The sequence below is a fragment of the Macaca fascicularis genome, chromosome 20 (assembly GCF_037993035.2).
Source record: "Macaca fascicularis isolate 582-1 chromosome 20, T2T-MFA8v1.1".
NCBI classification, from domain to species: Eukaryota; Metazoa; Chordata; class Mammalia; order Primates; family Cercopithecidae; genus Macaca; species Macaca fascicularis.
This window is the reverse complement of record NC_088394.1, coordinates 26,784,439-26,798,931: the sequence shown is the minus strand read 5'-3', so window position 1 is coordinate 26,798,931 and position 14,493 is coordinate 26,784,439. Positions and strand designations below refer to the sequence as shown.

Sequence of the window (14,493 nt, the reverse complement as noted above, 5' to 3'; positions counted from 1 at the left end):
AACAGGCCAAAGCTCAGCGAGGGGTGGGATCGCCTAAGGTTGCTCAATGCCTACGTGGTGGAGTGAGGATCTGAACCTCCATCTTTCATGCATTAATTCATTCTGTCTCTGGATTCCCCTGAGGCAGACCCTGAGGCAAGGATCCATGTGTAAGTAGCTTATTTAGACAGAGCAGAAAATATCAATGGGAGAGTGAAGAAGTGAGACAAGGCAGGGAAGGTGGCTCATAAAGGGTATGTTATGAAGACAGCTGCTCCTGTGGGCAACTAGAGCTTAATCCCCCCAGGGAATCTGGAAGCCAGGGTGGAACAGGCGTCAGAGTGACTGCACCAACGGGGCCAGGGAGCTGGGGTATTTATACCCCAACTTCCACCAATGTTGGTTGAGTGCTGCTCCTGGGGGTTCTCTATTTCTCTCTGTATGGGTGGTAAAGTAGGCCCTGGAGGCCAAAAAAAGAATCCTCCAGGAAGGAAATCTCAATGCTGCCATTCAGAAAAGCAGTCAGCATGCCCTGAAGTGCTAGGGCAAAAGGGTGGAAGCAGGCACGGACACATCTACTCCATAACTTGCCCAACAAACACTGTACAGGGTCCCTCCTGGGGGACCGATGCTGAGCCAGACACGGGGCATGTGCAAGGGAACCTGACCCACCAGGTCCTAGTAGCTCTGTGCTATGAGGGAAGGCAAACAGGTAATGTTTCCAAGAAAAAAAAAATCAAGCAGGGACACATTCTAGGAAAAAAATAAGAGAGAATTATTCATGGCCCATGGAACAGCTATTTTAGAAGGGATGGTTAGAGAAGGCTTCTCTGAGGAGGTAACTTTCTAACTCCTAAACCAAACGTGCCTTTTTAACTCCAGCATTAACATAACATTGAATAGTAACCCGCAGGGAGATAGCGTGCTGCCCTCAGAAGTAGCTCCAATTTAATAAATTATTGCATTAAAAAGGAACAAACTATTGACACACACAACAATATGGAAGGACGTCAAGGGCATTACACTGAGTAAAAAAACCTCAGAAAGGTTACCGACTTTAGTAATGATATAAATGCCATATAAACGGTATGATTCCATTTACATAGCATTCTTGAAATGACAAAATGTATGCAGAGGAACAAATCAGTGGTTTCCATTGTCAGGACTGGGCTTGCGGAAGTATGGCTGTACAGGGGGAGCCCAAGGGAACTCCTCGGTGGTGATGGAACTGGTCTGTATCTCGATGTCTGTATCTTTAGAGAGAAATCTATATATGTGATAAAATTGCATAGAACCATATACATGTACACACAAGTGAGTGTATGAAGGTCTGTACATTATACCAATGTCAAGGTCCTGGTTTTGATTATGTACTACAGTTACATAGGATTTACCACTGGGGAAAACTGGGTAAAGGTGTATAAGATTTCTCTGTTCTTTTTTTTCAAAACGGAGATATAATTCACATAGCATAAAATTCGCCATTTTAAAGCGTTCAGTTCAGTGGTGTTCACAAGGTTCAGTACATTCACAAGGTTGTGCAACCATTACCATTCTCTTCTTCTAGTACATTTTCACCACCCTCAAAAGATACCCATGTTCATTAGCAGTCTCTCCCCATTCCTGCCTCTCCCAGCCCCTGGCAATGACTAATCTACTTTCTGTCTTCAGATTTGCCTATTCTGGACATTTCATATAAATGAAATTATACAACACAGCCTTCTGTGTCTGGCTTCTTTCACTTGGCATAATGTTTTCAAGATTCATCCAGGTTGTAGCATGTAGCAATACTTCTTTCCTTTTTAGGGCTGAATAATATTCCATTTTGTGGAAATACTACATTTTCTTTATTCATTCATTGATGGACATCTGGCTGTTTCTACTACTTTTTGGCTATTCTGAATAATGCTGCTATGAACATGCATGTACAAGTTTTTTGTTGTTTTTTTTTAAATAAACGTATGTTTTTAGTTATCTTGGGTATATACCTAGGAATGGAATCGTTAGGTCATGGGTAACCCTACATTTACCTTTTTGAGAAACTGTTAAGTTGTTTTCCACAGGGGCTGAGCCATTTTACATTTCCACAAGCAAAGAATGAAGGTTCCAATTTCTCCACATGCTCATCAATACTTATTTTCTCTTTTTTTTTTTTTTAAAAAAAATACAGCTATCCTAGTGTTTGTGAAGTGATATCTCATTGTGGTTTTGATTTGCATTTCCCTAACAACTTATGATGTTAAGTATCTTTAATGTGCTCACCAGCCATTTGTACATCTTTTTTGGAGAAATGTCTATTCAAAGTCATTTGGCCATATTTTAATTGGGTTGTTCATCTTTTTGTCATTAGGGTTTTTTTTTCTTTGTATATTCTGAATATTAGACCCTTATCAGATATACGATTTGCAGATATTTTCTCCTTTTTGTAGGCTGTATTTTTACTTTCTTGATAGTGTCATCTGAGGGAAAAATGTTTTTAATTTTGATGAAGTCTGATTTATCTTTTTCCTTTTTTTTGGTTGCTTGTGCTTTGGATGTCATAGCTAATACTTCATTGACAAATTCAAGGCTATCAAGATTTACACCTTTGTCTTCTTCTAAGAGTTTCAAAGTTTTAGCTCTTACATTCAGGTCTTTGATCCATTGAGTTAGTTTTGCATAAGGCATATGGTGGAAATCTACCTTCATCTTTTCGCATGTGGAAATGCATTTGTCCCAAGGCCATTTTTTGAATGACTCTGCTTTTCCCATTGAACGGTCTTGGTATCCTTGTTGGAATCAATTGACTATAAATCCATGGGTTTACTTCTGGATGCTCAATTCTATTTCATTGATCTATATGTCTATCCTATGCCAGTACCATGCAGTCTTTATCACTGTAGAGTTGGTAGTATGCTTTGAAATTGAAGTGTGAGTTCTACTTTATTCTTTTTCAATAATATTTCAGCGCTCTGAGTCCTTTGAAATTCCCTATAAATTGTAGAATCAACTTGTCAACTTGTACAAAGAAGTCAGCTGAGATTCTGATAGCAATTTTGCTGAATCTGTAGGTCATTTTGGGAAAGTATTACCATCTTGACAATGTTAAGTCTTCTGATCCATGAACATGGGATGCTTTTCCAGTTTCTTAGATCTTAGATTTCTTTCAACAATGTTTTGTAGTTTTCAGAGTATACATTTTGTACTTCTTTTGTTAAATGTATTCCTAAGTATTTTATTCTTTTGATGCTATTGTAAACATAATTGTTTTTTAATTTCATTTTCCCTTGTAATCCTTTTTACTTCTGTAAGGTCAATAGCAATGTTCTCTCTATCATTCTTGATTTTAGTAATTTTAATCTTCTCCCCCATCATTTTTTGGTTAGTCTAGCTAAAGGTTTGCCAATTTGCTAATCCTCTCAAAGAACCAACTTCTGATTTCATTGACTTTCTCTATTGTTCTTCTGTTTTCTGTACTATTTTACAACTTCCTGTGAGTCTAAAATTATCTCCAAATAAAAAGTTTAAAAATTGTAAGCTTAAACAACAACAACAAAAAAAACTGTAAGCTATGTTTCCGTTTAAAAAAACAAAAATAATATGTATGGCACATTTTTATGTATTGGGGATATAGTGTAAACAGGACAGACAAGAATTTTCAGCTAAACTGGGGAGACATAATATACATGTAAACAAGATCATTTCTTACAGTGAGATGTGCTCTGAAGAAATGAAAAATGGTGATGTGATAGTGACCAGGGTGTGAGGGAACAGGACTCCTCCAGATCGTTGGGTGAGGGAAAGTCTTGCTGAGAACGTGATATTAGGGCTGAAATCTGAATGTGGAGAAGCAACGTGAAAAGCTGGAGGAAGAGGGTTTTGGAGAGGTAGGAATGAGGTTGGTGGGTTGGAAGAAGAGAGGGCAGGCCCAAGGCTGCTGGAGCCTGGGTGTGAAGCAGGGGTGTGTGAAGCAGGCAGAGGGGGAAGTGGAGGCCTGTTCACAGAGAGTCTCTAGGCCATGGGAAAGCACCTGGGCTTTATTTCCAAGGGTAACCAGAAGTCACAGTGGACATGTTTTAAGTAGGAGAAGGGCACAATCATATATATATATACACACACACACACATACACACACACACACACACACTCACATATATATATATACACATACACATAAATATACATACACATACATGTTAATTTTTTTTAATTAATTTTTTTTTGGTAGAGGTAGGGTCTCACTATGTTGCCCAGGCTGGTGTCAAACTCCTGGCCTCAAATGATCTTCCTGCTTTGACTTCCCAAAGTGCTGGGATTATAGGTGTGAGCCACTGTGCCCAAATGTACCATCCCCATGATTCAATTATCTCCACCTGGCCCTGCCTTCGACAAGTGGGTATTTTTACAATTCAAGATGAGATTTGGGTGGGGACACAGTCAAACCACATCAATCCCCAATACATGAAAAGTGTAATATGTATGTGTATGTATACACACACACACACACACACATATATTATTATTATTATTATTTTTACTTTTTATTTGGAAATAATTCTAGACTCATAGGAAATCCATAATATCCTAGGGTAGTCAAGGAAGATTGTGGTACATCTAAGCCAACAGCAATGCTGGTTACTGAACAAGAAATACTGGAGGAAGAAGTGATGTGGGGAAGAGGGCAGGGGAATCAAAACTTAAGTTTTAAATCTCTAAACTTAAGTTTTAAATGGGCTGGGTATGGTGGCTGATGCCTGTAATCCCAGTGCTTTGGAAGGCCAAGGCAGGAGGATTGCTTGAGGTCAGGAGATCGAGATTAGCCTGGGCCACATAGTGAGACCCTATCTCTACAAAAAATATAAAAAATTAACCAAGTGTGGTAGTGTGTGCCTGTAGTTCCAGCTTCTTGAGAGGCTCAAGTGGGAGGGTGGCTGAGCCCAGGAGGTCGAGGCTGCAGTGAGCAATGACTGCACCACTGCTCTCCAGCCTGCGTGACAGAACAAGGCCCTGTCTCTAAAAATAAGAATAATAATAACGAAGTCTGAGATGGCCAGGAGAGATCCAAGAGATGTCAAGCAGGAAGTTGACATTCACGTCAGAAACTCAGAGGGGCAGGCAGGGCTGGGTGTATAAATCTGGAGTCATCTTGAGGCCTTGGGCTGGGATGCAGCCAGTAAGAGACACGGTGCGGGCACAGAAGGGAGGAGTTTCCATAGAGGCTGGGGCACCCCCACATTTTTTGAATGCCCCAATTCACCTCCACTGAAGCCTTTTCTCTTTCAAGCCCAGCCTCTGCTTCTAGGTACCTCGGCTGTCGGGTGGGCTCCATTAGCCATGCTCTACGGCCTGAGGCAAGTGCGTCTTCCTCAATGCATCTTGTTTTTTCTCATTGATGAAATGGGGAGAGTCATCCCAAGGTTCATGTGAGGGTTAAACGAGGCGATGCACCAGGCTATGGCTGCCACACGCTGGTGCAATTAGATGGTTCTGAGAGGCAGTGTGCTCCGGTAGCCCCGGGCCTGGGACCCAGGATGCAGGGAAGCCCCGCATCAGGGAAGAAGGGGGAATCCAGCGTTCCTGCAGATGAGCCCAGAGACCCAGCAGCCCAGGGTGACACAGCTGCCTCATGTCCCAATCGCAGGGCCAAAAAACAAAAACCTCAAATCCACCAAAACTGTGGGTCATCACATGGCAAAGCGCCCCAGTCTCTGCTAAACAGAAGAAAGGGAGAGCAATCATCAGAATTGGTCCCCATCAAATCCAACGATGCTTTTTATTGTCCCTAGTGTGCTCTGTTCTGGAGAGCAGGCTTCCAAAATGCCACTGCTTTCCGCAAGAGCGGGGTAGGGGAGGGGTGGCGAGGGCTGGCCCAAGTCCCAGCAGCAAGCATGGGAGCCTAAAGACTTGAATCTGGAGGCAGCACAGGGATAGGCCAGGCCACAGCGCCCAGGCGGCCGTTATCCACAGCTCAGGGACTGCATCTTTCGAGGGCTGAGATCACAGAGCTGCTGATCTAGAAGGGGACCCAGACCTACCCAGTCCAAGCCTGGGGACAGCTGTTGCTTCTTAGCTCTGTAGCATCCAGCTTTCTTTTAGTGGCGATCTTGAATTTCTTAATTTTTATTTTTATTTGTGACATACATTACACATTTTCTAAGCAATCTTGAACTCCTTCAGGGAGAATCCCCTCCTGGGATTGGCGGAACAGGTTTGTCCATCAGCCTTCCTTTCCTGAGACTATTCCCAGCAGAGGCTGGTGAGGACAAACCAACCAGCCAACCGACACTGCCGAGGCATCTCAATCACGGTTGTTGTATGAACTAAGGGATTGCGGCTTTATCCTTTTCTCCATCTCCCCTTCTCATTTTGTTCCCTTCTCTGAAAGCAGCCCCCAACCTTGAGTTATGACCCAGTTTAGGATGTAAGTTAGTCATGGTTTTGGATGCCATGGAAGTGACCACTCACACAAAGGCCAAAACAGTCAACTCTCTAAGTAGGACAGCACAGTCTCCCCCAGAACCTCAAGTCCAAAGAGAAGAATCTTTCCAGAAGAATCTCACATCCTCCTGTTTATCTCCCACCCCCAAAAGAAGACCACACCCGTGATGGCCAGCATTCCAGGATGCTCCCTAAAACCCCAACTTTCCCACAAAGCCCATCCTCTCCCGGCCTGCATGGCAGTGAGTACACTAGCTACTCAAAAGACTTGAAACACACTTACTTTTTAAACATGTGCTAACTGAGCTGGACTTGGTTTCTGCTGCTGGAAATCTAAGAATCCTAAAAGATGATTGACCCAATCTCCCATTTTTCAGCAGGCAGAAAAATCCACTCTCAGAGAAGGCAGGTAAGTTGCCGAGGCCAGAGTCAAGACCAGAATCTGGGTCTCTAGAACCAGACATTTCAAACACCCCTTTTCTTGTTTCCTCTTCTTTAAAATGGGAATAACACTAACTACTTTTCCCAGTGGTATTAATACTATTAATCATAATAACAATAACAGCAAAGGCTGGGCATGCTGGCTCATGTCCGTAATCCCAGCACTTTGGGAGGCCGAGGTGGGAGGATCACTGGAGGCCAGGGAAACCAGCCCAGGCAACATAGTGAGACCCCGTCTCTATAAAAAATTTTACAAAATTAGCCAGATGTGGTGTTGTGTGCCTCTAGTCCCAGCTATTTAGGAGGCTGAGGCAGGAGGACAGTTTGAAACCAGGAGTTCGAGACTGCAGTGAGCTATGATCACGCAATAACAACATCTTCTCAGGTCTCTGAGGAGATAATTATGAACAAAGCTGAGGCCCAGCATAGCAAAGATGATGTGGCTGGCTACTCTGGCTCAGTTTAGCTCACAGTCTCTTGTGTCCAACTTGCAAGTTGCAGGAAGAAAAAATGCCAGTACCCTCCCCCATCTTTCTTTTTGTAAATTCTGTTTGTTTGTTTGTTTGTTTATCGAGACAGAGTCCTGCTCTGTCGCTCAGGCTGGAGTGTAATGGCACGATCATGGCTCACTGCAACCTCCCCTCCCAGGTTCAAGCGACTCTCCTGCCTCAGCTCAAGTAGCTGGGACTACAGGTGTGTGCCCCAACGCCTGGCTAATTTTTGTATTTTTCGTAGAGACAGGATTTCGCCATGTTGGCCAGGCTGGTCTTGAACTCCAGGCCTCAGGTGATCCGCCCACCTCAGCCTCCGAAAGTGCTGGGATTACAGGTGTTGGCCACTGTACCTGGCTCTGTTGGATATTTAAAGGAAAGAAACATTTAACGTTTGTGGAGTGTGCACCTCACGACCTAGGGCAGCAGGGTCCTGAGGGAGTGTGGGCAAGGGTCCTGGCCCAGGCTGCCCGATATGAACTTGGCTCCACTACCTTCCAGCTGCATGACCTTGGCCAAGTCAATGCCCTTCTCAAAGCTGTAGTTTCTTCAACTACAAAGAACAACCATTAACCTTAATGACTCCTGAGGTCCAGTGTTTGATGGTGACTGGAAAACTGCAAGGTGGATAAAAGAAGGTGAATTGGCTCCCCCAAGAAATACCCACAGAGCAGGGGCTGGGAAACAGCTTAGGGAGAGAGTGTCTGGGGCCTCTGCCAGCACCGCTCCCTCAGGCTCCTCTCCAACTTTGCCCAAATGAATAACTCTGGTAGATTTATTTAATTTTTTTTTTTTTGAGACAGTCTCATTCTGTCACCCAGAGTGCAGTGGTGCAATCTTGGCTTACTGCAATCTCGGCTTACTGCAACCTCTGCCTCCTGGGTTTAAGTGATTCCCCTGCCTCAGCCTCCAGAAGTAGCTGGGATTACAGGCATGTGCCACCACGCCTGGCTAATTTTTGTATTATTAGTAGAGATGGAGTTTCACCATGTTGGCCAGGCTGGTCTCGAACTCCTGACTTCAAGCGATCCACCCGCCTCGGCCTCCCAAAGTGCTGGGATTACGGGTGTGAGCCACCATACCCGGCCTATTTTTGGTTGTTTTTAGAGACAGGGTCTCACCCTGTTGCTCAGGTTGGAGTGCAGTGGTATAATCACAGCTCACTGCAGCCTCAATCTCCCTGTGCTCAGGAGATCCTCCCACCTCAGCCTTCCAAGTAGCTGGAACTACAGGCATGAGCTATGATGCCTGGCTAATGTTTTGTGTTTTTTGTAGAGACAGAATTTTGCCTTGTTGCCCAGGCTTCTTGTTGTCTTGAACTCCTGACCTCAAATGATCCGCCTGCCTCAGCCTCCCAAAGTGCTGGGATTACAGGTGTGAGCCTCCGTACCTGGCCAGATTTTGTTGTTCTTCTCCTCCCTCCACTCATACCCTTAACACAGATTTATCAAGGGCAGAGAAAATGCATGGGAATACACAGCCAAGAAGCAATCCAGTGTCCCCTCTACTCACAGCTAAGTTCCTGTTGACGAGGCGGCCCAGCTCCCCAGGTGTGGCTGTGTTCCGGATATCCACGTCGTGGGGGGACACATAAAGCTTTGTGTCATTCAGGTCAAAGAACTCGACTTCTGTGAGACCCACCCACCACGAGTTGCCCCAGTTGGACAGGATCTCCATGGTCACGTAGATGGCATCTTTGATCTCGTCTGCCCTTGTTCTCTGTTTGTCCTTAAAGAAGAGAAAAATAACACCAAAGGATTAAGTCATGACAGGCTTGAATTTGGCTCTACCTCTGCTACCACTGCCTTCAAAAAGTTAGTTAACCTTCAGTGTCTCAGTCTCTCCATCTGTACAATGAGGATAAGAATAGCACCCACTACCTATGGTTATTCCCATGATCAAATGAATTCATACTGTAAAGCATTCAAAATAGAGTCGCTGTGTAACTGGCACTCTGTGAGCATTCTGTTTGAGAGTTTAGAAATACATAAAAATGTCTAAAAAGCATTGAATTCTGCCTAAGCACGCACATCTCTCCCCCACTACTCAGTGTTCGGTACCCAGAAGCTTGTCACGACATCTGCTGAACTGAGTAGGTGTTACAGGCTGAGGCTGGGCATGGGGGCTCACGCCTGTAATCCCAGCACTTTGAGAGGCCAAATTGGGAGGATTCCTTGAGGCCAGGAGTTCAAGATCAGCCTGAGCAACAAAGTGAGATCCTGTCTTTACAAAATTTTTTTTTTTTTTAAATGAGCTGGGCACAGCGGCACATGCCTGTAGTCCCAGCTACATAGGAGGCTGAGGCAGGAGGATTGTTTGAGCCCAGGTGGTTGAGGCTGCAGTGAGCTGTGTTCGCACCACTTCACTCCTGGGTGAAAGACCTAGTCTCAAAAAAACCAAAAAAACAAAAAAAAGGTTATAGGCTGAATTTAGCCCTTTCAAATTCATCTGTTGAAACCCTAATCCCCAGTACCTCAGAATATGACTGTATTGGAGATAAGGCCTTTAAATAGGTGATTAAATTGAAATGAGGCTGGGGGGAGGGTGGGCGGGCACTAATCCAATCTAGCTGGTGTCCTTGTAAGAGGAAAGTTGGACAAACAGAGAGACACATCAAGGATGCACACACAGAAAAAGGCCATATGAGGGCAAAGCAAGAAGACAGCTGTCTGTAAGCCAAAGAGAGAGGCCTCAGAACAAACCAAACCTGCCAACACCTTGATCTCGGACTTCCAGCCTCCGAAATTGTGAGAAAAGAAATCTCTGTTGTTGAAGCCACCCCATGTATGGTATTTTGTTATGGCGGCCCTAGAGGACTGATATAGTAGGAAACATGGCCCCCTGGCCTTGGACAAGTCACTTGACATCCCTCGGCCTGGCTGGGGAAGATGACATGACACCATCTATGTGATAATCCTGTCACAGACGTTAAACAGGATATCAATACCTAAGAAGGCCCTATCATGAGCCCCGGCCCTGGGTGCGCTCCGTAAGTGTCTGTTTCTTTCTGTTTCTCTCCTTCATTGGTTTTAATGCCTGCCTCCTTCCTGCGTCGGCTGTCTGCTCTGAGAGCCTGCGTGAATGCCATCAATAAACGGCCACCCTTCGGAATGGCTTCCTGAGGCCCTCCGGGGCTGACTGCAGCACTGGTCGCCACGGATCAGTCACTCACAAAATGGTGCATTCCCCGCGTGCACATGCCCTCTGTTAATTAGCACGGGTAATCTGCAATGGTTCTGTGAGCAGGGAGCCGAGCAAATGAACAGCAACTGTTCCCCACTTACTTTTTTAATTAATAGCCAGCGAGACGTGCTATCGCTCTCAGTGTGTGTTTGGAGGGGCCTTGATTGCCACATGGTGGGAACGTGGATAGGGAGGAGGGAGAGAGGTCAGCTCACAGCTCCCGGATGAAAGACAGGGCCTGTTTTGATCAGCCGGTTCCTCGGAACCCACAGCTTCCTCCTTCTGCTTCACAGCCATGTGGCATCCTGGCCAAGCCCTCTGCTGCCCTGGGTCTGAGTCCCAGGCATGCAGGACCCTGATAAAGCTAAACTGGCCTAGCTGACTCCACGGGACTGGGAGGTTAATAAGCTTGTGCTTGTGTGGAGCGATCCAGGACCAGGTAAGCGGTCAGTCTGGGGGCTGCTGAAGAAGTAGCACTGGTCACCTTGCTTGCTGGTGGGAGGCAGGAGGGCCAGATGGGAGGAAGGCCAGATGGGAGGCAGGCTGCCTTTCGGAGGGGCTGCTAGAACTCCCACCCAGTGCAATCTGAAATGTGCAAATTCCTCAGCTGTGTTGGTAAATGAAAAAGCTGAAGAATCTATTAACTAAGCAAGTGTCACAACTTGTCTGTTGCTACTCAGTGGCTCCTCCTGCTTCTGTACTGCCCAATTTGGGATCCTGCTTGGCGGTGGGAGGGGGACACTGGCTGGGCAGCTCCTGGCCCCTGTCATTCATTGTCCCTGCTCTTGCTGAGACCACTTGATTTTCCTTGGGGGGCAGGCACGGCGTCTCTTTTCTCAGCCATAAAGAATAGGGGGACTGACCCTTTCCCACTCCAGGGAGGGGCCTGACTGGTCCAAGGAAGCACAGGCAAGCACGCTGGCACAGGTCAGTGCAAGCACGCCAATCACAGACTTACATGGTGAGAAACGGGCTTCCCTCCTGACAGTGCAGTCTGATGACACAGGGGTGCAAGGTAGAACCATTCTAGCTATTTGGGGACCATGAGGAGGGAGCAGAGATGGGACTGAGCTGCAGGTGGTGGGACTGAGCTTTCCACTGTGCAGACAGAGGGGAAAGACACAGTGGGAGCTGCTGGATCAGGCCCCACCTGGCCCTCCCTGTGTCATTTTCTTTTTTTTTTTTTTTTTTGAGACGGAGTCTTGCTGTGTCGCCCAGGCTGGAGTGCAGTGGCCGGATCTCAGCTCATTGCAAGCTCCGCCTCCCGGGTTTTTACGCCATTCTCCTTCCTCAGCCTCCCGAGTAGCTGGGACTACAGGCGCCCACCACCTCGCCCGGCTAGTTTTTTGTATTTTTTAGTAGAGACAGGGTTTCACCGTGTTAGCCAGGATGGTCTCGAACTCCTGACGTCGTGATCCGCCCGTCTCGGCCTCCCAAAGTGCTGGGATTACAGGCTTGAGCCACCGCGCCCGGCCCCCTGTGTCATTTTCAATGAGAGGAGTCTGTCATTTTTCTTCTCTTTGTTGTATAAGTCAGTTTGCCCTGTATTTTCTGTCTCCCGTAATATAAGGAGACTTAGCCGGGTATGGTGACTCACAGCTGCAATCTCAGCACTTTGGGATGCTGAGGCAGGAGGACTGCTTGGGCCCAGAAGTTCAAGACCAGCCTGGGCAACACAGCAAGGATTCATCTCTACAAAAAAATTTGTTAAAAGTAGCCAGGTGTGCTGGGGGGCCACTGTAGTCCCAGCTACTCAGGAGGTCGAGGCGGGAGGATCGATTGAACAAGGAGTTCAAGGCTGCATTGAGCTGTGATCACACCCACTGCACTCCAGCCTGGGAGAAACAGCAAGGCCCTATCTCTAAAATTAATTAATTAATTAATTAAAATAATACAAATGAAGAAACTATTCCATGCAGTGGGGACCCCAGCTTTGATTTTTCTCGGTGAACTCTCAGCGGATATTTGCTGGTCTCTCCCTGCACTGAGCTGCATGCTCTCAGAGACCTTTCCTGTTTCATCCTCACAGTGGCCTGTGGGGCATGGATTATTGACCCTATTTGACAGCCAGGACCAGACAGCTTAAGAGGCTTGTCTAAGGTCACACAATCTCTCAATGAATGCCACAGATTCAAAGCTGGAACTCTAGTCCAGACCAGGCCAGCTCAGGGGCCTTTCTGCTCTCACAGGATTTTATATGTGGCTTTGGGAGGACTTCGCATTAAGTCCTCACTGGCCAGTAGTAACATTGGTGACCACCATACCAAATAATACTAAGAATGGCTTGGGTGAAGGTAGGGGCAGAAGGATGTGCTGGGACACACACCTTTCAGCACGAAAGAAAATGGAGGCCGGGTGTGGTGGCCCGTAATCCCAGCACTTTGGGAGGCCGGGTGTGGTGGCCTATAATCCCAGCACTTTGGGAGGCCAAGGTGGGTGGATCACTTGAGACCAGGAATTAGAGACCAGCCTGGCCCACATGGCAAAAACCCATCTCTACTAAAAATACAAAAATTAGCTGGGCATGGTGGCGCATGCCTGTAATCCCAGCTACTCAGGCGGCTGAGGCAGGAGAATAGCTTGAACCTGAGAGGCAAAAGTTGCCATGAGCCAAGATGGCGCCACTACACTCCGGCCTGGGCGACAGGGCAAGGCTCTGTCTAAAAAAAAGAAAAGAAAAGAAAAAAAATTGAATCGCTGTTAATCCTACCACTCTGATGCCCCAGTTCCCTTTTGTATTTTGTGTCCTAGCTCCATCAGCACACTCATATGGCCACATCTTTGTGTGGTTGTTGCAATCCTATTGGACTTAAAGATTAACATCACCTTTTACAGTTAGGCTGATATCGCTAACGTTTCTTGTCTGCATCGTCTCGTAATGACAGCTTCCATCCTTTTATACTACTGCATCGTGCTGATGTATCATACTTTTCCTGATTAACTCCATTGTTATAAGACATTTAGGTTTTTAAAAAATGTCTTCCCTACTTCCAATAATTCTGTAATAGACATCTGTGTGCCTCTAGCTTCTTAGTTCTGTGGGGTGATTTCCTTAGATAAGGAAGCGGGATTGTGGGGCTGAAACACTCTGAGAAGTGTTTCTCAGGCTCTTCCTAAGGTCAAGCATTCTGTTTTCCAAGAGGGTTTTACCTGTTTATACAGCTGCCTGCCACATATGTGTGGCTGCCACAGCTTTATTGTAACCTTGCTAGCACTAGAGGTTATCCTCAGAAATAATTTGTCAATTCAGAGAGCAAATGGGACATTTAGGTTGTTGTAATTTGCGTTTCTTGATTGCCAGCGAAGTTGGACATTTTCCTATGGGCTTTCATGCTATTTATGTTTCCTCTTGTGCAGACTGGCTTCTCTCTGCTGAAACTTCTGGCCCACATCTTCCTTTCTCTGCTCCTGCTCTTCATCATATATACCTCTGTGTGTCAGGGATGGGGGGAGATGGAGACACAGGCAGAGAGATGCTCATTTAACCACTGTCAGAGCAATCCCCACCGATGCGAAATGACTGTTCTGAGGGAACCATCCTGAATGTAGAACTGAAAATCAAGTCAAGGCTCTCACCTCTGCGTCTGATACTTGCTCCTTGGTTGGTGAAACCACCCTGCCGAGATGGGCAGAGTCACTTTCGACGGCCTGGAGGACTTTCAGAAGCTTCTGCTGTTGTCTGAAATGGGATTTGGTTTTAGCAAACAGGTAGTAGTAAATGATACACAAAAGAGAACATTCCCATTAAAAGTGCCACACTGACATTTCCTTCTCGGGAACAGGAAATGAAGAGGAAGTATGCACTCTGTATCCAGTTCAAAGGCAAGGGCAGGCTTGCTGTTTTTCTCCCTTTATAAATGGCTATACAATTAGCGATGGAATCAGAGCCCAGCTGGGGACACACTGCTTGGGGCAAGGCGGCCAGCTGACCTCCCTAAGCTTTGAACTTGAGAGTCAAGAGCAGTGGTCAGCCGAACTAAGG

General features: G+C 46.1%; 1 protein-coding gene and 1 long non-coding RNA gene across 9 annotated transcripts in view; one reads left to right on the top strand and one right to left on the bottom strand.

The window, feature by feature from the left end:
• The window catches only part of KATNIP (katanin interacting protein), a 233,211-nt gene that overhangs the window by 62,971 nt on the left and 155,747 nt on the right, over positions 1 to 14,493 (bottom strand). For all 5 annotated transcript variants that reach the window (XR_012428739.1, XM_045381681.3, XM_005591524.5 and 2 more), the window contains 2 exons: positions 14,088 to 14,190; positions 8,841 to 9,056 (listed from right to left, as the gene is read on the bottom strand). Coding sequence is in view for 4 of the 5 variants with exons in the window: in XM_045381681.3 (XP_045237616.2) it covers positions 8,841 to 9,056; positions 14,088 to 14,190 (319 nt within the window). In the remaining variant the exon portion in view is untranslated. The remainder of the gene's footprint in view (positions 1 to 8,840; positions 9,057 to 14,087; positions 14,191 to 14,493) is intronic.
• Positions 1 to 14,493, top strand: part of LOC101866346 (uncharacterized) — a 69,818-nt gene that overhangs the window by 598 nt on the left and 54,727 nt on the right. The window contains exons 2-3 of one of the 4 annotated variants that reach the window (XR_286880.4): positions 6,774 to 6,805; positions 10,805 to 10,908. The exons of the other annotated variants lie outside the window; for them this stretch is intronic. This is a non-coding gene — a long non-coding RNA (uncharacterized lncRNA). Of the gene's footprint in view, positions 1 to 6,773; positions 6,806 to 10,804; positions 10,909 to 14,493 lie in introns of those variants that run through there. 4 annotated transcript variants of the gene reach the window in all.